General features: G+C 40.6%; 1 protein-coding gene across 4 annotated transcripts in view; it reads left to right on the plus strand.

Annotated features, from left to right (window-relative positions):
- The window catches only part of LOC111865466, a 22616-nt gene extending 2315 nt beyond the window's left edge, over nucleotides 1-20301 (plus strand). For 2 of the 4 annotated variants that reach the window (XM_023853536.2, XM_023853535.2), the window contains 7 exons: nucleotides 1865-2065; nucleotides 3181-3407; nucleotides 7033-7222; nucleotides 8544-8759; nucleotides 9458-9590; nucleotides 11455-13828; nucleotides 18109-20301. In XM_023853536.2, the coding sequence (XP_023709304.1) occupies nucleotides 1865-2065; nucleotides 3181-3407; nucleotides 7033-7222; nucleotides 8544-8759; nucleotides 9458-9590; nucleotides 11455-13828; nucleotides 18109-19024 (4257 nt within the window). In that variant the 3' untranslated portion in view covers nucleotides 19025-20301. Of the gene's footprint in view, nucleotides 1-1864; nucleotides 2066-3135; nucleotides 3408-7032; nucleotides 7223-8543; nucleotides 8760-9457; nucleotides 9591-11454; nucleotides 13829-18108 lie in introns of those variants that run through there. The other 2 variants (XM_023853537.2, XM_023853538.2) reach the window with 2 other exon arrangements.
- Nucleotides 20302-22072: the final 1771 nt, after the last annotated feature.

Here is a 22072-nt window from a genome sequence, read left to right on the forward strand (position 1 = left end):
TTATGATTCCCCAGTTTGAAAATGCATTAGAACTGGAATTTTTACTTTTTATCTCCACTCTTTGGTACTTATTTTTGAGGTATGATTTGATCCATTCATTAGCTTTGCCAGTTATTCCATAGAAATTTAATTTTGATAGTAAGATATCATGATTTACACAATCAAAAGCTTTTGCTAAATCACAGAAAATCCCTCCCACTATTAATGTGTTATTGAGAGCATTTAAAATATCGTTGGTTAGTTCATAGGTTGCTTTTCCTGTGGTTTTGTCTTTCCTAAATCCAAACTGTTCTTTGACTAATATGTTGTTAGAATTTAAGTGTTCAAGTAATCTGTTATATATAACTTTTTCAAAGACTTTTGAGAATGAAGTCAATATAGATATTGGTCTGTAGTTAGAAATGCATTTTCTCTCGCCTTTTTTTAAAAAGTGGTTTCACTACAGCGTATTTTAAGTGTTGCGGAAAAATCCCTGATGATAAAGATTTATTACACAAATGATTCAATGGTGAACTGATGTAAACAGAGCTTGCTTTAAGTAAATTGGTAGAAATTTCATCATATGCATGTGAATTTTGGGGCTTAAGGGATTTAATAATGTTTTCAGTTTCCTTTATTGTTGAGAATTTGAGATTTATGTTTGGAAATGAACTATCAAAGGAATGTGACAGATAATATATTGGATTATTATTATTAAGGTATGTTTTCTCAACTAATGAGAGGAAATATTCATTAAATGCACTCGCAGTAGCTTGTGGATTATTAGTAGACTTTCCTTCAATATTCAAACTTTGTACATCTTCATTAACAGTTTTCTTTCCCAATTCAACTTTCACAGTATCCCAGGTAATTTTATTGTTTGATTTTAGAATTTGGTTGTTATAATTATTCTGTTTGGCTTCTTTAATGACTTTTGACAAAATTTTACAGTATATTTTGTAGTGACTTTTTAGTCTTGGATCATTACTGTCCCTACTGGCCAAATATAGTTGTCTTTTNTTATGTTTACGTGAAGTTTTTATTCCAACAGTTATCCAGGTGGTTTTGTTTTTAATGTCATTTTTTACTATTTTTATGGCACTTACTTGTTAACAGGCACTCAGAAACATGGTTCCTATAGTGCAGCCCTGTCCAACACGGCATCCGTGGTATATTTTTCTGGTGCCCTCTGTAACATCATATAATTGAGCCGATTTTTAGTATTAATTCAAATTGTAAGACAAGAGACATTTTTGAATGTCTGAGTACTGTTAAATATTTTCAAAAAATGTTATTTTTATTATTATTATTATTATTATTGTTGTTTTTATTGTTATTATTATTATTATTAGTAGTAGTAGTTGTAGTGTGTGTTGGCGCCCGCACCTCCATAGGCATCAGTGAATTGTGCCCGAGTGCATAAGAACGTTGGACAGCACTGCTATAGTGTAAAGTTATTGCTGTCCACTGTAAGAACTGAACATAAATGTGGTGCTGACAACACTTGGCCACAGTAGCCTGTGGGAGACTACTTTGGTGGCCTGCTGTCCTTGTTCAAAGCATTGCTTGGGTGTAGAATTTCCCTCCAGTCCACATTCAGGTACATCTGGGTAATGAGAATGAACAGGGTTTTTTACAGAAGTAAAGATTTATGTTGTGATTGTTTCAGAGGAACACACTTTCTCTGTCTTCAGGATAAAAGTGCATGGGATAATGAGATTTAGAAATATTGAATGCTGGACTGGGGAAGGAAAGGGAAGGGGACCCAGAATATGGAAGCAGTACATTCCATCGAAATGTTAGTACTTGTCTATCGAAGTAACTCATAACCCAGAGGACCACCATGTGCATACTTAGAAACATGTAACTGATTTGTTGCTCTTAGGTACGCCAGCAGTCAAAAGACATAGCAACTCAGATACGTCAGAAAGTAAGAAGTGAGCAAGATAAACAGGGCAGTGCCTTTGAATGTCAGCAGGCTGCGGAATTAAAAAGATTGCAAGCTTATAGGTTGTTGTTACTGCAGGGGCAGTACCAAGACTGTCTCAAAGAAGTAGGAATGGGCCACATGCAAGCAGCGTTACAGGTGAGAATTTTACTTTACATCTGAATATTTGGAATGGAGGGCTCTGTATATGTTTTTGATATTCACTGAGATCAAAAGCCAATGGTCAACTTCCTGTTTTGTGTTCTGAAAATCCCAGAGTCAGATTTGAGCGTGATGACTCAATACTGTCTGAGGATCTTCATGATTTTCCTCAGCCTCTGCAGGAAAATGTTGTGATAGTACCTCAGATTAAGCCATGAGTGCTTACTTCCATGTTCTTTCCAATTAAGTATTCACTAATCATCCGAGCATTTGACACTATATAATCTGAGGTCCTGACGCCATTGTTTGTGACAAAGGCTGTAAATAGAGAGCACTGTCATGTGGGATGCGGTGCTGTGCAGACTGGTAGAGGCTCGCTGATGTTTTGGAGGGGTTTCAACTCTCAGTCAGGCAGAAATGTGTAAAATGCGTTAAAACATGATTAATTAAAGTACACAGGCAGATTAACACATGTGGTAACATTTATATTTTGAGTGGTACTGGTTTCAGTCTTGGGCAAGATATCAGCTGCCCTGCCAGGTTCTTCGTTTCATGTCTTGTGTGTGTATGTGCTTATGGTTTTCTTTAGTCCATGCTGATGCTGTGATGGAGACTGTACCGGAAATGGATTGGCTCAGTTCCTGGTAGTCGTTACTTCACATAAAGCACGCCATTTCATGCAATGCTGGTAAATAACTAAACTGCGACATATTTTCTAGCAAAACAGCTGCAATTTAAACCAGTCTGGACAGCAGCACAAACAAGTCTGAAGTCATTAATTTACTAATTTTTTAATATTTAAGATGTGGCTAAAGATGTGCTTGACACTTGCAAGATTTGTGGTTTTCACTGTGGTCAAGATTCATATTGCCTTCTGCATTATGATACTCTTATGACAGGGTTGAACTCTGAAGTTGAAGGTAGTATGCTTCTCACACCTACCAGACTACATGGAGTTATAACCCAGAAGGCCACACAGTACATGACATTTGCCTACACTTACACCTGTAGTAACTGATGAGTGTATATTTGGAACCTTAGCTGTGACCTCCACATTATACATTCAGTTTAGACACCAAGTCCAGAGAGTGTAATTCCTGTGAGACTTGCAGCCGGATGCAGCTGCTGTTCTAGAAGCTGAACGCGAGAGGAACCACATGCAAGCAGAGGATAGAGGCAGAGAAGCAACTGTGAAACTGAGACAGGAGCAGGCACATGCAGAACATGAGAGGGATGCTTCAAAAAAGCGGCAGAAATTTGTGCGAAACGTTGAAGATTTGAGATCTATAGTCGTAGCGTCACTCGAGAAGAAGACACCAAAACAGGCATCCAGGAAAGAGTAAGATATTGTGATGTTTATCATATTTGACTCAGCATTAATAGCTGCTTAAGAACTTATTGTTGGCTTGTTCTTGTTTGCTAGTGTTTTATGTATGTCACTGCGCTGTTTTATTCTTGTGCCTTGTACTACCACCACTGACCTTAGTGTGCTGTTTCACGGCTATTTCTCTACTAATGACTGGTTCAAATCTCAGCCTTGATACCCGCTATCCTGACTTAGATTTTTCATTGTTTTCATCAGCTCCTCCAGGGAAATGCTAGGATAGTCAGTATCTCTCAGTTATGCCACAAATTCTTCCATTCTCTTCTTTAATTCGGTGTTCCCGATCATCCTACCATTCAGTGCTGTATAGTCTAGCTGCTGACAGCATCGTAAGTAACAGATGTATATTTTTATTGTGATCTTGTGTGTTGTGTTCCGTAGTGGATTCCAAAAGCTTGGAAGAGAATGTGCCTCAACCTTCTACCCTGGTGATGGAGTCAGTTTCTTCCTCTGAAACATTAATATCCACCCTCCAGAGTACTGTGTTATATCCTTAATATCTGCAAACCCTGCAAAAAATGCATATCATTTTTTGCAGGCGCATATGTAGTGGCTCTCGAAATTGACGTAATGATTTGAACTACATTAGCGAAGAAATGTGGTGGGTTGATGAAGCACTTATGTAGTGATATGCATTTTTTGCAGGGTTTGCAGATATTAAGGATATAACACAGTACTCTGGTGGGTGGATATTAATGTTTCATGTCATCAGGTGATGGAGTATCATAAATTGTCTGAATAAACAAACAGATTTTTAGAAGAAAGAATATTGTGACATGTGGCGCAAAGCCGAGCCCCCCCCACACCAGCAGTGACGCGGTGGGTGAGTCAGCGCTCCCCTCCCACCCCTCAGCGGTAACGTAACGCTCGCGTAATAGGCGAGTAATCACCCCGCATCCTGGCAGCTATGAGCGGTGACGTCACGAGCAGAGCCGAAGAGAGCCGAGCGGAGCCGAAGATAGCCGAGCCCCCGCAACCTGGTAACTACGCAAGGCGAGTCAACAGCGGTGACGTAACAGGATGACGTGGCACTCATTACGCAACCGGCAAGCACTGCAGCTATATAAGTGAGCTGCACAGCTGGTACCAGTTCACTTCTAGTGTGACTACCGCAGAGTTGTAATGTAGCCATCGCCGAAGATAGTTCGAGCAAGCCTACGAGCGAGTGCGTCATCAACAGTTCTCCAGTGAGCAGACTACAGTTGGAGTATAGCAGCCGCCGCGGAAAGAAGATCCGGACGTGCGAGTGATTGTGTAATTGGGAGCGTGTGATACAGTGATACCTAGCTCCCCTACTGTCAACGTGTAGACTACTGAAGACAGAGTGAACTGATTTGCGCATAGGGTTATAAGTCGTGAAACCCCGCAACCGTGTTAACAGATTAATGCGATTAGGGTTATAAAGTGTGAAACCCCGCAACTGTGAGATAAGTAATTGTAGCCGTTATTTGTAGATTGTTAAATAAACCAATTAACCATCTCTACGGCGTCTTCAGTAACGAAACACGTTACACTGGTGTCAGAAGTGGGATCGGTAACGAAACACGTTACAATATTAAGGCAAAACAGTTGTCAACACCTGCAAACAAATATAATAATATGGGTGAACAGATTTTGGTAGACCAAGAATCAGATGGTATGAGGTCAAAGCAAGCTCTTGCCTCCACTTTGACTGAAGGGAGAACCTATTCAGAAGCAATGCTTCTGTACAAGTAAGGCACACGCTTGTGTGCGGGCATCAGAAGCAGCAGTAGCTACCGTTAGGTGATGGCTGTGTTCCGTGACACAGTCCAGACTGTACATGTCTGTGTGGGCAGGAAGAGCAAACAGTTGAAATGTATTACAGCTTTGTTGGTTTAGGCACCATGTGGTCTCATATATACATTTCAAGTGAACATGCTGCCTCCATCTTCAGATCTGAAATTTATTTGTCAAGGTGAAATGTTGGTACACACCTACCAGCCTACATGGAGTGCACCCAGAATAACACAATGTGTGTCTTCACCACCATGAAAACATCGAATCTTATAAGGTTTTGTCACATGTTAGTGACAAGACAGGGGTTTATGGATTGGTAATTGGATTTATTGAAGGCTTACAACTCATGACCACAAATAATAATAGCGCTGCCTCTAAGCTACATACTCAACAGATCACAGTAGCACATGATGTCTTTGTCTGTTATAGTCTTCACTAGCTTTTGCTTAGTTATGGTTCCCAGCAGCGGAGATTCTTCTGCTCCCACACGGAAGTCATTGCTGGCTACCTTTCTCATCTGATTCCTCACTCCAGCTGTTGAATCTCAGCTAACTCATAGCTGGCTTGTCCCATTGGTCCTCATTATATAGCCTCAGGCTGGACCTCAGAAAACACCACCTCCAACAGCTCCTCTTTTGTATGACATGTCAGCTGGGGCTGTTGCCTAGCAACAGACTGTGTGTTTGTTGATGTGGCCACATGTTTACCGGCTGCTGCCTATCAACAGTTGTCTAATGGCTTTCATATGACAATATTGTAATTCACGAGGTTCCTAACTCTTATTTTTTTGTGTGTGAAACTGTTTTATTAGGTAACAGACAAGTTGGACTCTTATTCTATACTTCATTGTTGATAATTCAACAGGAAAATTCTGAGTTAGCTGTCCTCTACTTTATCTGTTCTTTCATGTGGATGCTGATCTAAGGGAAGAACCTAAATTGCTGCTGACTGGCAGCAGGGTACTGAGGACAATATTTAGACCTAAGAGAGAGGAAGTGGCAGGGGATTGAAGAAGAAGTCAGTCACAATTTATGTTCTTCATGAAATATTATTAGGATGATCCAGTCAAGGACAAGATGAGTGGAATGTGTAGCACCTATGGGAGAAGTGATAAATGAATACAAAAATTTAAGTAGCAACTCCTGAATGGAAGTGCTCACTTGCTTTAACATATCTAACTAACTACTTTCATGGAGCTGAGCCCTTCTTGAGCAGCCACCAGTTGTGCTGCTACTCGAGAACTTCCCAACATTTTATGGAGCTTGAAGGTTCATTACTGTGTTCACAAGAGCCATATCAGCCTAGTTCATAGCACCCCATCCTATCTGTCTTAGATCCATTTTAATATTATCCACCCACCTACATTTTGGTCTTTCTAGTGGTCTCTCCAGCTTTCCCATCAAATTACTATATGCATTCCTCTTTGCCCCATGCCCTGCTCATCTCATCCTCCTTGACTTGATGAAATTATGAAGCTCTTCATTGTGCAGTTTTCTCCAACCTATTTTTTCATCTCACTTCAGTCCAAATATTCTCCTTGGCACCCTGTCTTCAAACACCCTAAATCTGTCAGAGACCAAGTTTCACACCCATATAAAATCACAGAAAAAATTATAATTTTGTACACTATATACTAATATTCATGTTTCTAGACAGCAGATGAAAAGACAAGGGTTCTGAACTGAATGGTAGCAAGCGTTACCTGAATTCAGTCTCCTCATAATTTCCCCCTGATTCAAATTTTGATTCGATACTGTTCTGGACTTTAACGTATCTGGGAAGATAATATTAAGATGGATCCAAATGTTATCTTTGTGTGTAGCATGGATACATCTGATACATCAGCTGAGGGAATCCACTCAGATGACTCCCCTTCTACTGCATCCACAACAAGCAGTATATCAACGGAAGCAGCGCAGCCCAGGGTATGGGTCTATGATCATGGCAGCAGGTTTGAGAGTCAACACCCTATACAGGCAAGAGTGGAGCGAATGTTCCCATGTGCACATGAGGTGAGCTGTGCGTGTGTTCAGGTACTGGCTTGATTACAGACCAACACATTTTTATACTAGTAAAGCGTCAGTTCCACAGACTTGTGTTTACAGCTAATTGTGCTGAGATTGTATAGGATAATCTGAAAGTAGTGTCAGCACTCGGGGTTACAGAGTTCCTGGGCTCTGGCCATCATCCGGCATTCCTAACAGAACACGGTGGGTCAGAAACTGGATCTGTTTCCATCCTCAGGTGAAAGGTTGAAGGCACCTACTCGGTTATTCCTAGTGATTCATATTTGCTGTTTTTATTAGATCCAGCTGAGTAGGTGCCTCCCCCCCCATCCTTTCAATTGAGTAAGAGAAAGAGATCCAGTTTTTGAAATGTTGTATGTGACGGACGGAGTCCAGAAACCCAGTAATTCCAAGTGCAGTGTATCCTCGTTAGAAATCTTTAGAATGTCATCTCAGTTTACTGTCAAGATACAGAAATGAAGATAACTATCCTCTGGAATTGACACCCTGTACTCTTAACAGATAAGGCTACAAGCTGGAATGTCATGGGTTCGATTCCCGATGAGGTCGTCAGATTTTTAAGCTCACCTAATCCTTCCAGCCGCACAGTGGCCCTGGGGTCGACTCTGCCACTAACAGAAATGAGTACCAGGAATCTTCCTGGGGTAAAGGTTGACCAGCGCATAAGGTTGACAACTTCACCATCATCCGTGATCCGATTGTCTAGAAAATGTGGGAGTCTGGATGTCTCACAACCCTATGGGTCTCCATCCCCTGTTGCAAGGATAGCTTTACCTTTCTTTATATCTGTACTGAAAGTGAAATGGATGAAGTATCATGTATCCTTTCATGTATTTACTGTGTAGTGATGCCTTATGTATTAGGTAGTTTATGAACAAACAAGAAATGGTGGAATTGTCATTCTGTGCACTGTAAGAAAACATTTGCAGTCACCTGGCTGTGTGAAATTGACCCTCTTTCTACTGACAGCTGAGCCATGGGCAGTTGTAATTCTGTAAATGGTTTACTTATTTATCTGTTGTTTACATGACACTGTGTAGAATCAGATTGTAGTATGGTTAGTGAATGAGTTGGGGGCATGTGAAGGAGGCAGCTATCACCAAACGTGTTGCACTGTCCTGGTGTTTGCCTGCAAAGTTTGAAGAAAACCACAGGAGACCTCAGCTGGAATAGCGGCTCTGTAGGCTAAGATTTGAACCTGGAACTCCTAAATACAGAGTACAAGCGCTACTTAGTATTTGAGTGGTGGATTCAAGACAGATCCTGCTCGTTGCTTGAACTTGAGTTGTATGTATTTGTTTTGCAGCCAGATGCCACAGAGGCAGCTCAGCTTGAATCTCAGATGTTCCAAAGTAGCAAGCTGCTATCAGATGATGAGGCCACCAGCCGGTTGCGTGCCAGAGGTCAGCAAGCACTCATAAAGGAGCATTTGCACCAAGACTACAGACAGCTGCTGGGCGACTTGCGCACACTGGCACGAGAGGAGAGGTTGATTCGAAGCACCCAGGCACACCGTCTCCCAGTGAGTCAATTGCAGTCACATTTCCCACGATTTAGGCATAAGAATGGTTTGTAAAGACAGATTTGTCTTACTAACATTGAACAAACCAGTGGCTTAGATAAGTAATTGTAATGAGTAGTAGACTGCAGAGTACACACCTTCTGTACACTTGTTCATTGTGTTTTTATATATCTCATTGACTTCAGTATTCGTTTGCTTAAGGTAGGGATCTCTTATTACAAGTATAAATCACCATTTCCAAAACTGGTCAAACTAAAATAGCACACTGGATACAGTCTGCAGTTATTTGAACATTCACCATATCAAGGAATGTTTAAAATATAAATTGTAGGCGTGTGTTTCATATGATGAGCTGTTTCTGCAAAACCTGTTTAAAAGTTGAAGGGATTTGGGGGTTCTTATGGCCATGAATGTTTAGGCTGTAATTTTGTGAGAAGTGGTCACAGCCCCAGTACAAGGGAAAAAATAGGCACTTTGCTAGTGGAGCAATGAAATATTTATATTAGCATTTAAATTTAGGTAGGTAGATGGTGGCCAGCATAACGCTGACTGACAATTTTGCATCCATAGTAATTGAGAAGTTGGCGGTGTAATGAAGTTTCATTTGATGTTGAACCTATAAATTGTAATATAGCAGCCAGTTGCATGAGTAGTGGACACTGCTGTACTTCTGTGTGGTGTTTCTACTGTTTTTGCAGGCAGAAATGTTTCTAGAGGATTACCGGCGTGAAGAACTGTGTACAAGGCGACAGAAGAACATGGACTCAGCTTTTGAAAATGTATACCACACTGTTCAGCAAGGCTATTTCTCATGTCCTTCATCTGTAGCAGGTACAAGCACAGTGAAATCACTGTTCCGTGTTCTGGAATACAAGGTTTTCTGCCATTTGATGTTCAGTGTAACTTAACCCGAGTCAGTAATCTCAGAGTTAAATTTCCACCATGTGACAATTTCCTCACTTCAATGTTAAATTCCATTGCTTGCCAAAGGAACCAAATAGGGGTTTCAGTCTTCATTGAAATTTTAGTTGGTAACATGGAAGTTTTCATCTTAGCCATGGAAAAGATGTAACTTGGGAGTTAATTCCAGGAAGGTCATGCCATAGCTCATGCAGTTAGTTGCTGGATTCCCACTGCAGCGGTCTGGGTTGGAGCCCAGGTCAGGTCATGTGGGATTTGTGATGGACTGTGTAGGACTGGGGCAGGTTTTCTTCATGACCTTCAGTTTCTCTTGCCAATTCTCATTCCCCTGACTGCTCCACACTTATCGTCATCTGGGGCTGGTACAATAGGCCAAATAGTGGTTGACATGCCAAGTGGACCCAGTCTCACCCCACCCCAAGAAACTAAACTAAAGTAAACTAACCAACTGACTTGACTGACTGACTAACTAGCTAACTAACTCCAGGAAAGTGGGAGAATGACCACTGAACTCATAGAACACAGAAGTGCACAAACTCTTTTGCTGACCCAGACATTTGCATGCAAGTTGCACTTTTTATTGAGCTACACTGATCAGTGACACAATTTTAAGTGGATTACTGGCTGTTAATGTGAAGATAATAGAATAGACATATTTAAGGAACACTGAAAAGTGCAAGAGATGACCTGTATGTGGTTATGACCAACACATGAATAAATACACTAATTGACACATGTCACAATGTAGTAGAAATTCTGTAAAGAAACTTTAGTACTGAAAAAGCATCGAGTGAATATACAGAAATTTGAAATTTTTCTAAGTTTTGTAAATTAATCTTTATCAGATAAAAATAGGTGATTTAAACTTCATGCTAATGTGGGCACTGGTGGCTTATGTTTGTCTTCAGGGTAATGGTGTTAGAAAAAGAATTAAATTAAACAAATTATTTTACATCATTGCTTAAATAATTTTTCTGCTTAATCCCCATGAAGATTCAGGCACTTGTCATATTGTGTGATGAGTTTCTGTATGCCTGCATAGTAGAAGTCTTCCACCAGTCTATTGAACCAGTCTTCCGCCATCTTCTTCACTTCATCGCTACACATGTTCATGCTGGCCAGGAAACAGAAACTGCTTCAGGTGTGTGAAAAAGTAAAAATCACTTGGATCCAGGTCTGTACTGTAGGAAGGATGAAAAGAATAAGTCCCAAGCAAAGTCAACACACGTGTGCTAATAGTCTACTTTCTGGATGATCATCATAGTAAGCTCTGGTTGCATATTCAGGTTATTGACTGGACTGGCAGGGTCCAGCTCTCAAGAGAGATACTGACAATTTCTTTCCTTGAACATTCATTACTCATGGCTAAAAATCTGGCCCCATAGGAGAGGGAAATTTGTAATCCCCTATTCCCACATGCTAGACTGTTACTCCCAAGTTAAAGTCTGACTGATAGCCTCGTAGTACCAAAAGATTTAAACTCCCATGTTCCCAGATAATAAAAGTTTCATCAGTTTATAGACTTTTATTTGAAAAGCGCTGTTTGAATCTCCGCCTGGACGTCAGCTATCCCAGGGATTTTTCATGGTTTTTCTCTGTCCCTTGATGTGGATGCTGGAATGGTTCATCAGGTAGACCGTGCCAATTTCCTTTCCCACCAGTCATCCTACCATCCAGTGCTAGGTAATCTCCGTGCTGTACGAATTGTTAAACGACCCACAAAGAAGGAAAGAGATATATCTTTACTTCAGCATTGTAAATGATTGTGTTCCAGGGACTGGTGGTTCACAGCACTGGGAGGTGGCAGAACTGAATGTTGCTGAGTGGCAGCCACTGAAACAGAAGAGTGCTTCTCCCATAAATAGTATCAATGTAGCGGCATCCAGCGGGGACTCACATCCAGCTGCAATCGGGATAGTGCATTCCAAGGGGAGAACCTCCACATCAGAAGATTCAGTGGAAAGAGTAAACATCCAGCAGCCGCTCCTTGAGGATGAGATGAATGTGGATATCACTGCGCCTCAAGAAGCATTTCATACTGGAGGCTCAGTTCCTGTTGGTAGCACTGACCAGTTTCCTGTTGGGAGAAGTTTGAATGTGAGATGGTCATCTTTACATGAAGATGAACTAAAATGTGGCAAAGAAAGGAAAGATGCCATTGATCATGAAGAAGAGGCAGTACTTCACAAAGAGGAAGTTAAGCAAAAAGCAGAGGAATTTGAGGGCGATGAAGTCAGAGATGAGCAAGTGTCACTTGTTGAGATGCCATCAGCTTTAAGCAGGAACAGTACTGATGATAAAGTTCAGGAAGATGAAATGAGTCAGTTATCAGTGGCGCTTGGGATGAAAAAATGTGGAAAACACAGACGTCACAGAGCAAGCAGGGAAGGTGATAAAATTACAAAGACATGTGATAAAGGATGTAGAAAACATGGCAAAGGAAGGACAGTGGAAAGTCAGAAAATGGCTTCAGACGTAGATAAGTGTGACAGAAGTGACGCTGAGATGGTAAGAGAAAGTGATGCTGCAGCAGTTTGCAGCGAATACCGTTTAAATGTGTCAGTGTGTAAAACGAGAGAGCAGAGTGCGGAGTCAGTGACAGGGAGCAGCACCTCAGCATCGTATGAGAGACTGAAAGTTGTGGTAAGTCAGTCTGAATCGACAGATGAGAAACACCAGTTGGCCACTTCTCCAGAAAAGGTTGAAATATTTCCATGCAGGGTTTCACTGCAAAAAATTGAAAGGTCTGATATTGTCAGGGGGAACATTTGCAAGCAGAAACATATTCCACATGATGGAGACAATAGAAGTGTCAAGGAGAAGGGCATAGCAATGAGAGGGAATATACCAGAAGCTGTGGAAATAGATGTAATGCTTCAGAAAGGGGAAAGTGACAGACAAAAAGATAGAACAAAGAAGGGGAATGTTCCTTTGGATAAGGACTTTTCAGAGGCTAGTACTGCTTACATAAGTCCACCAGATCAGTCTGATTCTTCAGACATTCACGGTCTTGGGAAACAGATTGAAACTGTTCACAAATATGAAGAGAGATGTCCCGATGCATGTGGAACTAACTCCTCTTTAGCAGTTTACATATCACGACTCCTTGTAATGAGCAGGGAGAGTGTTGAGAATCTTGACGTAAGCATGAGCGACACTTCTGCGCCAGATGTGGAAACAAGTGGGGCCGAAGAGATTGACAGAAATGTACATCATGAAATGACAGTAGGCAGCGCAAAAAGAAAAGAAACAATGCAGAAACAAATGCATACAAATCTGAGATCAGGTATCGACGCTGTAGAAGAGTTGACACACACCATGAAGGAGGAGATGCGATATATGACGGATGATGTTCGAATGCCACGATTGGAACGTGAAACCGTGTCACATAGTAGACAGGCAGTTTGTATCACATCAGTATCGCAGGTAGCAGGAGCTAATTCTTACAATGCATTCAGACACTCTGCCACTGAGATACAGAGCACCTCAACTCTAGGAATGTTACCAACTTCCCATAAAATTATGAGCAGAGACTTACACGATAGAATGAGCAGACTTGAAGGTACAGGAAGGAAAGATGTATCCATGCAAGAACAACTGCATAGCTCATGTAGGTGCAGTGACAGTTTATGTGAATTTAATGTAAAAACCCCCCCATTTCCATCATTTATTTCAGACATGAGTCTTGATGAATATAAAGTACTTAAATTCCCCCAAATTTTTTCAGGTTATTCAGAGAAATGCTCAGAAAGAATTTCAAATCTTACCAAGAAAATAGAGCAAATTCGCGGCAAGAAATGGAAGCTCATAGAATGTTCAGGCAGCAGGAGCAGCAATAATGCCAGTAGCAATGGGTTTGACTCAACAAAATATTTGAGGTCACCCGAATCGTCTTCTGTGATGACACATCTTTCAAGTAAAGACAAGGGGCACATCAGCACAGAGGTTACAGATCGAAAATCAGGAGCTCCCACTTGGGTTCCTAATGCAGATAGTAGACAACAAGTGTCTCAAAATGAAGGAAGCGCAGAAGGTGTTGCCTCCATTAAACCAGTTGGTGGAGGTGGAACTGGAGAGCAGCAGCAGCAGCGTTGCCATCGACCTCACGTTCGTCCACCTCCGTGCCTCTGGAGGCACAAGTTACAGAGGTTAGTACCCTCTTACTTCATATCTTTTTGTCTTCACATCTGCTGTCTAAGGCTGTAAAGATTAGAGTATTCAGAACTGTAATTTTACTTTGGTTGCCTGTGGGTCATTCCCCAGAACACTTGTGTTGGGAAGTGGCTGCACAGGCGTCATGTGAGTCAGAGTTGGTAATTGGTGAGGAAGCTTTTTCACACACACATAACAAAAATCTTTATTAATATGGAATTCACCAGATAGCAGTACAAAGGTTAGACAACCAGACTATGTGGCATAAACAGAAACCCCCCCATACAATGCGATAACATAACAGAGGATGTGCAAGTAAGAAATAACGACCCACTGAATTCTAACACTTGAGAGCAAAGAAACATTTACATAACAACAGGAACCAGGGAAAGACTCCATGCAACCAAATAAAAGCAGTCAAATTGAGACCGAAGGCAAAAGTACGAAATAGCAGAACATAATTATGATGATGATGGTAAGGAAAGCAGAGGTAACAACAGCAACAATAACTAGTAGTGGTGGTGGTGGTGGTGGTGGTGGTGGTGGGGGTGGGGGCAGTAGTGGCAGCAGCAGTACTGCACTCGAAATGAAACAAGGAGAACCAAGAGACTAACATGGAACTTTGCCAGTGTTAGCCCATGGAAACAGCAGCTCACTCACCTGAGCACAGTTCTGAAGCTCACTGACATGAGTGAGTTCATATTGAATTTGTTTACACTGGATGGCTTGTCATTCCAAAGTGAAATATCAACCATCTCATTAAATAAGTAAGCTTCCTAATATGACTGCTTTTATTGCATAGTGTGTGTCTTTTATTTTGTAGTAAAAAATGGGAAAATGAGTTAATTACCATGATGGATTTGGGGTTCTTAACAGCAGTGACTGTGAAGAGTGCAGACTTCTGAGTTGTAATGCCTTGTAGTTTGAAGAGGGCCTGTCATGTCAGAGGACCATATCACCTCTGTCTTCAGGTTTGAAGAGTAAGCCAAGCATGAAACCAGTGGAAGCAGATGTCAAGCCACTGGCTTCTGCTGGTTCTGTGCTCGCTTCTCCGACCCAGAACTGCCCACTCTTAGAATCCTTGAGTTAGTGACTAGTTAATGAAAACAAGTTTGATGAGTTTTTTAGTGGGGTTCCTTGGGAGAGATGTGATAAAAAGGGTCATTGGTAGAATGGTGGGGAAACACTGCCATAAATAAATAATAATCGTGGATAGTAGGTGGTACTAATGGCAGTGGTCCACTGCCTTCATGTTCCAGTTGCCTTCAGAGCTTAAGTGACCAGGTCATGAGTTCAGTATACAGGTCCTCCTCATAACAAAATGAATTCCATAAACTTGAGTCTCATGGATTTTATTATGTGGACATGTTGCTGTGTATTCAACATTTTGAGAATGTATGTAAATATCTCTTATTGTAAGTAAGTCCATTATTTCCACTGCCAACTTTACAAGTGTCCATCACTGGTTCCTATCCTGAGCCAGTTCAATCCAGTCCAAACTTTCATACCTTATTTCCTTAAGATCAATTTTAATATTATCCTTCTATCTACCAAGTGATCTGTTATCTTGAAATTTTCCAACCAGAGTTTATATCGTATTTCTCATTTCCCTGATGTATGTTACATGCCCTGCCCATGTCACCCTCTTTTATTTTATTACTCTAATAATATTTGGTTATGAGTACAAATTATGAAGCTCCTGGTTATGCAGTTGTCCCCACCTTCCTGCCACTTCACTTGCATACGTTGCAACATTGCCCTCAACACCCTCAATCTGTTTGAGAGACCAGGTTGCAGAATCAGATAGGAAAATAATTATCACATGTGATCAGTGCACCTGATAACATATCAGTGTAGGCGTGGTTCTGAACATCTCTTCTAATCTTGCTTACGAAGGCTATATCATATCATAATGGAACACAGGACTGAAGGCCTTGACAAAAAGCGAACTTGAACTTAGAGATAAGTAGAGCATTTCTAAGAATCTCAGTATGTTCTGCTCCCGTTTTTATTACATTATGTCAATCCACATTGCTTATATTGAAGCATACTGTTTGAAATGATAACGCAGAACAGCTAAAAGAAAGAAATGTGATGAACGCTTAAAACTCATTTAACATCACACGTATGTGACTGTGTTGTGTGTAGCAACTGCTGTAGTTATTGGCTAAAGTGGAAGCATCTGGAGTAATGATTCCTGAGTAGACACTTGTATGATGACCATGCAAATGTTTGAGGTGGGAGCAACACTAGCACCACTTAATGAGCGCTGTGTTGGTATAAATATTTGCAAAATATACTACTCTGGGGCAGGGGAAGAGGAATATAAAATAATAAAGTTGTGCTACATCAGGCAGTGGTTGTGCCCAAATTTGAGGTACTATCCCAACATTTGGCTGGAGAGATGATGAAAACCATGAAAATATCAGTCATGATAGTTGGTCTCTGGGCTGAGGTTGAACTTGGGACCTCCTGAATACAAAGCTAAGCACTTGCCTGTGATGTTTGCCTCACAGTGCAAAGTGAAGCATTTGTTGCAAGGTTATCATAAATTGTGTGCAGGCTATTGGTTTTATTGAAAAGGAAAACCTGTGTGTATATAAAGGGATAAAAAAAAATGTAAAGCTATCCGTGTAACAGGCCATGAAGACCCATAGGGTTGTGAAACATCAAGGCTCCCATATTTTCTAGAGAGTCAGCTCCCAGATGATGCTGAGGTTGTCAGCCTTATGTGCCAGCCATCCTTTACCCCCCAGGAAGATTCCTGGTACTTATTTCTGTTAGAGGCTGAGTTGACACCCGGGCCATAATGCAGCTGGAAGGGTTAGGTCAATAGAAAGATCCAGTGAATTCATTGGGATTTGAACCCACAACCTTGCAGCATGTAGCATAGTGCCTCAACCAACTATGCTACCCTGTGTGAATAAGAAGGTAATATTAGAATGGATCTTAAAGGAGTAGATTCTTAGGGTGTGGGCTGGATTCATCTGGGTCAGAATAAGGTCCAGTGGTGGGGTCATGTGCACATGGTGAAAAGGCTTGGGTCCCCCATAAAGGACATGGAACCTCTTGAGGAGCTTCTCAAGGGGAGCCCTGCTTAATGCATCTAGATCCTTATTAGAGCCTTTGAAGCATCTGCACCATGTAAATGTTATCATTTGCAAGTCAGTGGCTTGTAACGTCTCAGTGTGCGTGTTATGTGAGATAAGATATGCCTTGTGTCAATCAGTTATCTCCTACATGAAGAAAGTTGCTGTCAGTACAAGATACATGGCGTAGTCTCTGTCTGGGCCCATGCTGTATTCAGTAAGTACACCTTGTAGGTTTATTGTACAGACAAACTCCTGTCTGAGATTTGAGGTTCTCGCAGTGTTGAGGTCTTACTGGATGTGGAGTGGTGTTGTTTGGTGGGATGTTCCAAACATATCATAGGAACTTGCTGCTGTCATCTTCCACGCTGAAGATGGAGGCAGTATTTTCCTCCAACATGTTGTTATGTATCTACTAGACTACACAGCATCACATCTGTGAAAGCTGTAACCTAGAACTTAACAAATGAAATGAAAAACACCAGTAAACAGAAGAACCTCTTATCCTACTGTGAATGTTTTCTTTCAGTTTTATGCATGTTAGCTGAGTAGGCCTATTTGGTGTTCAGGTTGTGATATGTGGGATTGGAATTTGTTGGACATAATATTTTGGTAAAATCCACACTCAAAGGGAGGCCAGAGATTCAAAGCAGTTGTTGATATAAAATTCTTCTGTCTGTCCATGACATATATCAATGATTACAAAAATGTGTTTAATACACTACAAGGGAATCTGTGGGATTCCACCGATAAATTTTTCTACAGTTGCATTATCACTCTTTCCAGTATTAGGCCTACTGATGCTTTGCAATAAATATTACAAAACAAAATCCTTCCATTGTTTCATCATCATTTAATGTGTAATTAAGCCTGCAAATACAAGTGTCATTCTTTTCGTGTAGTAATGATTCATGTTGAGTGGGAAGTAGTTCTGTTTCATTTTGTATTTATGTGGAAGGGGGAGACGCAGTTGAGCAGAAACTGCCCGTGCAAATTGTGTGTCCATCAGGTAAGTGCTTCAGCTGCTCTTATCAAGCCCTACTTGCAGCTGAACATTAAGGCAGTGATTTTTTAATCATTTAATTTCATAGTTGAGGTCTGCAGTGTACAAGTGTATCACCTTTCCTACACACTGATGGTGTGACACCACTTCTTGTGCTTATGCCAGGCCTCCTTCTTGGTTTCAGTGCTGTAGACACACGACCAGTCAAGGAACTCTCAACCATTACTGAAGCGGAGTCCACACAATCTGTATACTCTTGCAATACAAAGCACCCAAAGAGTGTTGCTGAAGAGAAGTCTGAAAGTGGTGAAGATAGTGAAGTTTGGGTTGACGACGACATACCTGACGTTATGATGGAGATGTTGAGGAGGGGGCTGATCACAAGCCCTCTGGCATGGACGAAGATGGCTGAGCAGTCAGATCATGAAACGTCTGAAGTGTCAGCCTCCCGTTCAGGTGACAGTGATGGGTCAGGACCATCGTCACATGATACCGAAAGCAGAAACTCCACTGCTTCAGTTCCCCAGCATGCTGAACATGAAAAGTTTAAACAGGCTGTCCTTGAGAGCTATGTGGGAAAAGGAACAGGCACTGCAGAAAGCTTCAGGGATCGTGAAAGCATTGCAGATAAAAAAATTGGATTTTCTCAACAGGTTGCAGAAACTTTTGCAAAACTTGGCAAGAATCCATCCAGGACTGATGTGAACAATGCTTTTAAAAATCTAGGTTTGAAATGGAAAGCACGTGGGAGGGATCAGCCTGTAAATCCCATTATTTCCAAAGAGGATCTTGACCCTGCAAGTGAAGAATTCAGGCAACAGGTTCTGGAGTCATTTGTTGGTTTGGGCTTGGATTCATCTCCTGAAGATCTGGAGGCAGCTTTCCGAAGACTTGGGTTGGATTGTCCCGGTGCATCTTTATGCAAATCTGATGTCACTGAGTCAACTCAGACTTGCAGGGCATCAGTTACTCCTGAATCTTCAGGCACAACCCCAAATAGCAGTGACACTAATGATCCCAGTATTTCTACAAGTAGTAATATGCTGTCACCCGCACTTCCTTCAGACTCTGTTTCCAGTGATGATGATCTGTTGGCATAGCAGTATGTGACAGTCTGCATCTTGCAACACATTTAACTTCTGTGCTGTGATGACGTCTGAATTATGAGGTGTACAGTGTCACATCTCCTGTGCCCATCTTATTGTTTCAAAGAATCAGAATTTCCTTGTGTCTACTATACAAGGATGTATTTAATAATTCAGGGCCCTCCATCCTAACTTTAATGAGTCATGGATTTGAATAGCTGCTCCATAAATTTTGTAGTATTGTAATGATATATGACTGTAAATTTTATGTGTACAATTTGTGTAGTATTGAATGCAGATTGATTTTAATATATTTTCAGATGATATATGTATGCTGTGCTACAAGCAATATGGTTGTGAAGAAAAAATTTTAAGAAACAGAATTTAGTGTTTGGTCGAAAGGGGATAATGGAAGTAGGGGAATGTGAATATAATTTTATGTGGTTATGTAACTATATTGGTAATAAATTAAAAAAAATATGCTAGAGTAACAGTCTAGAAAATGAAAGCTTTTATGGTATGTAAATAGAAGACTGCCCTAAATAAAATTGATGCACCCTCCACAAAGCATACTAAGACATAACTGAAATTGTTTTATTAATCCATAGTATTTAAGGTATTTATCTGTTACTCATAAAGTATATCTTCACAATGTATTCTGTACAGAAAGAGTAATTACAATGAATAAATCTTAGGTTGAAGTACTGGTAAAGCTTATGCTAGATGGCAGAATCAATATATTTTGAAAGGAAGAACAAGAACAGTCACTAATGCAAAACTGAATGACTGTCGGCAGAGCAGTTTAAAAGCAGGAGCATAGATGACTGACGTGATGGGATGGTGGTTCTTGAGGAGTGACAATGCTTCAAGATACTAATTGTTTATTGTTTCTGTCAAAGCATTTTTAACACTTAACATTGCTGGGTTTTTAGATTCTTTAATCACTTGCTATTCTGATCATAAGAAAACGTTTTGGAAACTGGAACCATTTCCATCCTCAAGTAAAAAATGAGAGGCAGAATGACAGAGCCAGTCTTTCTAAAGGACACAACTGAGTAGGTTCCTCCCCACCTCTTTGTCTGATGATGGAAAGCGATCGAGTTTCCAGAATGTTTTGTTGTGTTCAGAATGTCATGGCTGCTTTTTCCACAGTCTTTCAAAGTCACTGATCCTGTGATTCAGTACTATACAGCCTAAACTACTGACAGCATCATTAAATAGACCATTAATAAATAAATTACTGTATGCTGCAGCATTGCCTACCTTTGTAATGGAAAAAGTCTTGAAAGTAAATTCTCAGATTGTTCTAGCCATCACTCTGGTACTTATCTTCATTTTCACGTGGTTCTCATTTATTGCTGCTGCAGTCTTCAATACAGATTTGTTTCCCCAATCTCTGTTCCCTCCTTAGAAACTGCAAAGAGGATAAAAATGTCTCTGTTCATTTGTGAAGTATGCAGAACTGACAGTTATCGCAAGCAGAATGCAATAAGAAAAACATCAGTTAGATTTGAGGTTCTCACAGCAGTGATTATGGTTACAGTCTTCTGGAATTTGATTCCTTGCAATTCAGTAGATAGGTACCGAAGTTCTGGATGAACCTGATGTCTCAGTATTTAGCATAGCAGAAGGAGAATGTTGAATGTTGATAAAAGTTACCAAACTGCACAGTACTGCAACCCAGAAAACATGAGTCTCCATTACTAGTGTGAGAATGTATGTTGCCCTGTCAGTATTACATAAAGAAAGAATTTGTAGGGTCAGTATGTCAGCAAAATGATAAAGCTGAGTGGAAGCCATGGTGCAGAACAGGGAGATGCTTTCAAGTTTTGTGATAATAAAATAAATTGAATCATGACATCTGAGGTTCTGACAGTGGTGACGTTTGGTACATGACTACACTGTTTCACAGTGTAGGAGACAGTAACCTACAGAATGATCAGTGCTTTCATATGCCAGTTGCCACAAAGACTAAACAGCAGTAAGTACAGTAGAACTTGGTTATAACGTCATCAAAGGGACCTAAAAATAATGTCGTTATAAACGAATGTCATTGTAACCGAAATGGGCACTTCCACGGTAGCCTTATGTTAGTCACGTAAAAATCTACCAAAAACCGAGTTAAAATGTTGCATTTTTTAGTGAAATACGTAGTTAAGTACAGACTAACGTAACATTAACGTGGAATTGCCCAAATGTATAATATCAAAGACATATTACAGCGCTTTTCACTGACAATACACACCGCACTAATACTGTATATTAAAGGTAGGCCTACTCACCAAATTACAGTAGATTACATCAATTGTTGTGCCTTACTGTACCTAGATACGAGTACAGTAATCAGTTATCTTCATCTGTTTCCTGTTACTTGCCCAATACACACTTTCTAAATTACGTTCAATGTCCATATCAGAGAAATTCAGGAATGAAAATGATGTTACATACGAGGTTGATGCATTTGTGCATGTCGTACTAAGCAAGGTATAAAAACAGTTGCTTTATGAGGAATTAGTTCGTACCATTGAATATTTGACGCAATAGACAAGGTGTCACAGAAACTGATGTTGCTATAACCAAGTTTTACTGTATTTTAAAATTCTATTATAACCAGACTTCATATTAATATGATTGCTTTGTGTCAAGGGGAAATGTGCGTAATTGTACTACCCATCCTTTATTGTACGAATAGTTGTACAAAACTGGGGGCAGCTACACAGGTAAAGAAGGCATTATTTCTTAGAAATGTCAGCCACTTAACAGCTATTATTAATTAGCTGATTATCTGCTGGGTTAATTAAATAGTATACTCATAGTAATGAAATGGCAAAGAAGAAAACTGACAAGTCAGATGATGGGTGCTTGTACCAAATGTCTTGTGTGTGACGCTTGCTGACTTGAGTGGGGATGTCTCAACTGCCATCCTGAACCAGCCACTTCTCTCACAGAGTCTAACCTTTGTGCATGTGGAGAAGAACTGTGGTTGAGCATCAGCATTATGGTTATCATCAACACTGTCATCACAATCCTATTGTTGGGAGTAAGCAGGAACCTATCCTGTTC

Source organism: Cryptotermes secundus, unplaced genomic scaffold (genome assembly GCF_002891405.2).
Source record: "Cryptotermes secundus unplaced genomic scaffold, Csec_1.0 scaffold454, whole genome shotgun sequence".
Taxonomy (NCBI): domain Eukaryota; kingdom Metazoa; phylum Arthropoda; class Insecta; order Blattodea; family Kalotermitidae; genus Cryptotermes; species Cryptotermes secundus.